The following is a 6,941-nucleotide window of genomic DNA, read 5'->3' as shown; positions in this document are numbered from 1 at the left end:
AATAAATGGAAAGATTTTGAAATAAAATTAATTTTTTTGTATTTTTGTGATTTAGGAGGAATTAGAAGCAATGAATCTGCACTATATATTTTCATGAATTAGGAAATTAATGAGTAGTATTTTTTTAAGGCCAAAAATAATAAATGAGTATTAATTGTGGGGCGCAAGATAATAAAATTCATTGAGTATATAATATAAAATACACAAATTTATTATCATAAATAAAAATAAAAATAAAAATAAATAGAAGAGTTTATCTACTTTGTTAAAATAATTAAGAAAAAAAATGACAAGTGGTTAGGGAAATTAAGAAATGACAGAGAATGAGAAATTTGGCTTTGCCCACAAGGTTGAGTTTAGAATGTGGATAACACTTGTTCAACAAAAAAAAGCAAAAAAAAACAAATAATTATTATAGAGTTTGAATAAAAAATAAAGAAACAGTAACTGTTCACATTGCAAGTAAAAACAAAAAGAAATTATTGAAAAAAATAACAAAATCAAAGAATATTTATAAAATTAACGAAAAATGGAAATTAATTAATTAAATTAAAAAAAAAATGAAAAATGTGTCTCGTGAAGCAGCAGGTGAATGAAGAAAGAAAATAAAAGCTCAGTCTTTTTCTCCATTTCTCCTCTTCCTTCTTCTTTCTCTCTCTACATTCTTGTTTCTCTCTCTAAAAAGAAAGCTTTCTCTCTCTAACTCTTCCAACAACACTCACTCACATTCCTCCTTTTATATCACGAGATCCCCATCACTTTCTCTCTCTAAACCTTCATGTCTTCTTCAACAAACCCATTTTTCACTCCTCACTCTACTTTCATTCAAACACATTGCTAACACTCACACAACACTGTGTTTTAGAGAGAGAAAGTTAGTTACAGTTTCTTTCTCTCTCTCTCTCCGATTGAATCTTTCAACAACCTTTCTTGAAGAAAATGTCGCGTTCGCCGGGAGATTCCAAACCCGATTCTCCCCGGGGTAAACTCACCGATCGGTTTCGTCAAGCGGTGAGTTTAGTAACGAAACCGAAAAGAGCGAGTAAACCGGATGTTCGTGAACTCGATCACGGTTCACCGGTTTCGCCATTGAGGACGACAAGTGGTGTACCGGCGATTAGTAGTAGTTCGGGTTCTTCTGGATCTTTCTCTGGTAAGACCGGGTCTAAACCGGTTTCGAATTCGAAGAAGTCGAGTTCGGCGCCGATTCATAGCAGTAACTCCGGTGAGCTTTCTGGTTCGAGTGATAACAGTCCAAGAAGTAGATCCGGAGGGAATGTGAGAGGTTCGAAACCGAAAGCGGGGGATTCAAGATCCAATTCGGGATCCGGCGCGACTCCGAAGGCGCATTCTGGTCAAACTGTGAACTCTCCGCCGATTAATGTTCTTCCGGCGGGGAATATTTGTCCTTCTGGAAAGGTCGTGAAGACCGGCATGGCGTACAAGAATACCAAGAGTGATGTTCTTGGTTATGGAACTGGGAACTATGGTCACGGGAGTATAATGCGCGGCGGCACTGCCGGTGGCGCCGGGAGAGTTGATGCGAGTAGTACGAGGAGCGGCATTGGGAGTGATTCGGGGAAAAGAGGGATGGAAAGTGTGGATCCGGAACAGCTCAAGTTAGTAGGGAATGAGCATTACAAGAACGGTCAATTTGCGGAGGCTTTGAGTTTTTATGACCGTGCAGTTGCTGCTTTGCCGAGGAGTGCTTCTTATCGGAGCAACCGCGCCGCCGCGTTGATCGGTTTGGGAAGACTTCCTGAAGCTGTGAGGGAATGTCAGCAGGCTCTCAATTGTGATCCTGATTATGTTAGGGCTCATCATCGTTTGGCTTCTCTATTCATCAGGTGAGTGAGTAATTGTTAATTCTTTAACAGTTTTGTGGATCTTGTTCATTATGTTGGTGATTCTTGAATTATCTTGTTAGTGTTTTATGTTAGTTTTTATGTAGTTTTGAAGCTTAGTGATTTATGTTGGTTGTTTTGCTTCTGTTGGAATTGAAATCTGAATCTTTTACTTGTTAATTTGGATGGCATTGTGAAGATTGATGATTTGATTGAATTTGCATTCATCGATGATGCTTTTATGGAATGGTGTTGATTATAGAAGTGGTGGTGTCGCAGGTTAGGACAAGTTGAGAATGCTAGGAGACACCTTTGTCATCCTGGATTGACTCCAAATCCGACCGAGATGCTGAAGTTGCAACTGGTGGATAAGCATATTAGTAAGTGTACAGATGTTAGGAGGGCAGGGGATTGGAAAAGTGTTCTGAGGGAACTTGATGCTGCTTCTACTGCTGGAGCTGATTCTTCTCCTCAGGTATTATTGCTGTTTTTTGTTTTTTTTGATGTGATATATTTGAGTTGAATTTGTTATAAATGGAAATGCGTGTGAAATGAAATATCTGAACTTTGTTGGAAATTGAATGTACAGCTCTTTATGTGTAGAGCAGAAGCCCTTTTGAAACTTCATCAAATTGATGATGCAGAATCAGTTTTGTCACATGCTCCGAAATCGGATCCACAAATTAATCATACACCTTTTGAAGCAATATTTTTTGGGATGCTTGCTGAAGCTTATTCCTACTATGTCAGAACTCAGATTGAGATGGCATTGGGAAGGTGAGTTTAGACACGACACTATTAGTATTACTAAGCCTTCATTGGAAAATTCTAAGGTGTCAATGGTTTCTGTTGGAGTGTGAATAATCAATGATTGATGTATTGCAGGTTTGAGAATGCGGTTACATCTGTAGAGAAGGCAAATCATATTGATCCCCAAAATATTGAAATTGCTGTTTTACTTAACAAAGTAAAGAAAGTGGCAAGAGCTCGGACTCGTGGTAATGATCTTTTCAAATCTGAGCGGTTCACTGAAGCTTGCTCGGCATATGGAGATGGTTTGAGATTGGACCCTTCAAATTCTGTTCTGTATTGCAATAGAGCAGCATGTTTGTATAAGATTGGTGAATGGCAAAAATCAATTGATGACTCTAACCAAGCTTTATTTTACCGCCCAAATTATACAAAAGCTCTTCTTCGAAGGGCTACATCATATAACAAGGTAAATTGGCTTTGCCGGTTTTTATGATAGTACTGCTGTGAAGAAGTCTAGAGACTTCATTTTCTTAATCTCCTTTTTTAAATGCAGCTAGAAAAGTGGGAAGAAGCGGTTAAAGATTACGAGGTCTTGCGAAAAGAACTTCCAAATGACAATGATGTTGCCGAAGCTCTTTTTCATGCAACTGTTTCACTAAAAAAGTCTCGTGGAGAAGAAGTTACTAATTTGAAGTTTGGTGGTGAAGTGGAACGAGTATCAGGTCTTGAGCAGTTTAGAACTGCAATATCTTCATCAGGTAATTAAACTGTTGGAAAATGCTAACTTGTACCCTACGGCACAAGTTAAGAAGCCAATTGCAGAAAATTTACTTGTATATTGTGCATTACTTTTAAAAAAATTAAGTATGTTTTTTTCAAAACAAAACCTTCTATTTTTGATTTTTTGTTTCTCCTAAATTGTTCGCTGCATAACCTTCAAATGTTTAAAAAGGATTCCTCTGCAACTCATTTTACTATATTTTTTCCAAGTCTCCTGATATTATTATTTGTTAATTTTGCAGGTGTTTCTGTTGTCCATTTTGAAGGTGCATCCAACTCGAAATGCAGGCAATTATCGCCATTTTTGGATACATTATGTGCCAAATATCCATCTGTTAACTTCCTCAAGGTAGTGATTTTGACTTTATACGATTTGGATTTGCTGTCAGAATCACGGTGTGCCCCTTTGACTTTATCAGAAATTACCCTTTTTAGTTTCAAAAAGATCATGATGCCGCAGTGATTTTGACTAACTCCCGATGAATCCAAATAGCACGTGCTGTTTACTTCAGTTTTGCTATAAATGAGGGATACATAACTTGCCTAACGCGTGCATTTTTTTCTTTGATCATAGGTGGACATTTATGAAAACGCAACAGTTGCATCTGCTGAGAATGTTAGAATTGTACCAACCTTCAAGATATACAAAAATGGAAACCAAGTGAAAGTGATCGTAAGCCCTAGTCTCGATGTGTTGGAGCAGTCTGTCAAGCATTACAGCCTTTAGAATTCATCATGATTTGTAATACATCTCTCTTCGTCATCTTCATTTTTCCTTCTCACGGTCCTCAAACCGCCACTTAAACTTTCAATCCCTACAGTTCTTTCAGTCTTTTGATCCCATCATAAAACAACCACCACCCGATACCTGTGACATAGTAAAAAAAAACCAGACAATAATCTTGTTAGCATCATTGAATGCAGTTGGAACCTTAGAGATAAGTAGTCAAGTTCCTATTAGAGTTTTCATTTTATTCATTCATTCCTCATTGCTCTTTGGTTCCATATATGTTCCAATGTTTCTTCCCAACTCCCTTGATCAATTTTCTTGTATCCCCAGTTTTTTTCTTTAAGGCAATGTGCTTAGAAAATGGTATTGTCTGTACAATTGATTTGACTATGAGTTTTTTAATTACATTTTAAGATAGAAAAATATATAGAAATATAGAGAAAAGGGAGGTGAAGGTGTTATGCTTAGTTAGAGAAGGATCTGTATTCCGTACATGTATATATGTGATGATATATACACTAGACAATGGGAGCCTTTGAGGGAAGAGATAGGTAAAGTGGTGGCTGGGGTACCCTAGCAAAAGGAGGATGAAAATGTTTTTGTTTCTTTTTCTTTCTTTCTGTCTTGACCATTCAATCAATAAAAGTTCAGTTCCTATTTTTTCAAATTTTAGTAGTATTTGCTTTTATGTACTTCTGTATGAAATTGAATAGATGTTTGGCAAAATCAAGCTACACTTTGTAGCTTCAAGATAATCGCATAGCTCTGTCAAATTCATTGTGAATCCAAACGCACGCACATATAGTAATGTAGATGAATAAATAAGTGATGCAGTGTTGAGAAGGAATTGTCAAATGTGCATTGGGCAGAGGTTGAAAGATGTGTGACTGGGTCTTGGGATTGGAAATTAAGTTGGTTATAGCATTTAAGTTGATGGCATTTTTATGGTTATGTTTGACATCTAAAAGCAAAGGTACATGTGTTTATAAATGAAGGTTGGTTGTGTTTAATATTTGAGGAGAGTGGCGTGGTAGTGGTTGATACACAATTCATTACTCCATCTTTTTGCACTGTCCTATTTCATGAATTGGACGGTGGACCACTAAATCATGTACTTATAATAACCCACCAAAAAGAAAAGAACATGTACTTGTAATTAAGGTGCCTTATATAATTTCATTATCAAGGTTTTGGGTGTATACGCCTTGTTAAGTTACTAATTTTAGATGTGTGGTGTATATGATAAAGTTTAATTTTGATACAGCAAATATCTATCTATAGGATAAAAGTTAAATTATTTTATGAAGCATTTAATAAGCTGTTTACTTTCAAATGAGGGCACTTTGAAGTCACCTACTCTATAGACATCAAAAGGTGGTGATGGTCGGTGTTTGATGTGCCGCTATTTGCCGCTCTGTATATGTTTAAGACACCTCCTCACCAAGGCAACTTACCATCTTAGGTGGGACCTTATATAGCTATCGAATTGCCATTCTTTGTGGACCTCTAGAAAGGTTTTGGCCACATGAGTTTTAATTCTCAACTCTTATTTTTGTGACCAATCATCAGAATTAACTTGTTCTAAAGGTATTATACTTTTCACCTACTTAGGCTCCATTTTCAAGGTTCAATTTTGTGTTAAGGTAGCAAATAGGACTATAACAAGGACTTTCCAAATACGTGGTATAATAATTAATTATAGGTTTGGTGACAATGTTTAATTCAAAGGAAACATAAAGTCAATTAAACTTGACTCAGTTTACAAACACTAAACTCATTTTATAAGACGCGCAAGTTCATAATATATAGACAGCTAAGTAAGTACTATTCGGATCACAATATGATCATGCCTATGAATTCATTCAATTTTATGCTCTAATTAATTTTGAACGTTGAATTGAGATCAAAGAGTTTTAATCACAGTAAACATCATGTCGTGAAACTCTTAAAATTTATGTTTATTTACTCAACTTAACAAAACATACTTATAAGAAGATTGCACTAGGGGTGTTTGTTTCGGAGATACAAATGTTATTCCCGGGAATGTGACATTGGAATTCACATATTCCTTTATTTGTTTCAAGTTTTGATAAATTATTCCCGGGTACTTTTTATTCCTAGGAATAAATTTTGTTCATGAGTTTCTTCATTTTCATTCTCATGTAAAAGGATGGGAATCTTACATTCCCATGGGAATATAAAATAACCAACCATAACTTCCCACTCTCATATTATTTTAATACATTTATTTTCTAATTTTTAATTTTAAAATTTAATTAAAACAAAATTTAAAAATATTTCTAGAAACTTCATTCATTTGCCAAACACATTGATAAGAATAAAGTTCCAAGCAATAATATTCCTAGGAATGATATTCCCAGGATTATAATTTTAATCCTTCAAACAAACACACCCTAACTTATATCAACTCATATTATCTGATACGACCCTTTTTAACAGCGTGATAATATGAGTTCGACCAATCGGACATGTCTGTTTTACTTACCTTTTTATTAGGCCGATTAAAATTTTAGGTTTGCATTATCTAATACGCCTGTCTCATTCCGTTCTTTTTTTTTTTTGCGGATTTTTACATTAGCAGACATTCACATAATTTTTTTTTCAACTTTTAATCTTTAAAGGCAATGTGTGTCATGTCTCATACTCATTTCTTTGCGAGGGGGTCTAAAGTTTTAGACTTGCACCCTACATAATGCTCTTCTTACCTTGTTTATTTTCGGGTTTTTGTTGGATGGTCCTAAATAGGACGTATGTGCCATTTTTTCAACCCTATTTTCTTAACATATTTTCTCATGCTTAACACTATTAGACTT

At 35.5% G+C, this 6,941-nt stretch overlaps 1 protein-coding gene across 1 annotated transcript; it reads left to right on the top strand.

Moving 5' to 3' along the window:
* The first annotated feature begins 622 nt into the window (after positions 1-622).
* Positions 623-4,774, top strand: LOC131653429 (TPR repeat-containing thioredoxin TTL1). Its single transcript, XM_058923563.1, has 7 exons — positions 623-1,847; positions 2,124-2,319; positions 2,434-2,621; positions 2,730-3,063; positions 3,151-3,355; positions 3,620-3,726; positions 3,952-4,774. Exons 1-7 carry the CDS (start codon positions 940-942, stop codon positions 4,102-4,104), a joined length of 2,091 nt encoding a protein of 696 aa, XP_058779546.1. The 5' UTR covers positions 623-939; the 3' UTR covers positions 4,105-4,774.
* The last annotated feature ends 2,167 nt before the right edge of the window (positions 4,775-6,941 follow it).

The sequence above is a fragment of the Vicia villosa genome, linkage group LG2 (assembly GCF_029867415.1).
Source record: "Vicia villosa cultivar HV-30 ecotype Madison, WI linkage group LG2, Vvil1.0, whole genome shotgun sequence".
Classification (NCBI taxonomy): Eukaryota; Viridiplantae; Streptophyta; class Magnoliopsida; order Fabales; family Fabaceae; genus Vicia; species Vicia villosa.
This window is presented reverse-complemented; position numbering and strand designations above follow the sequence as displayed.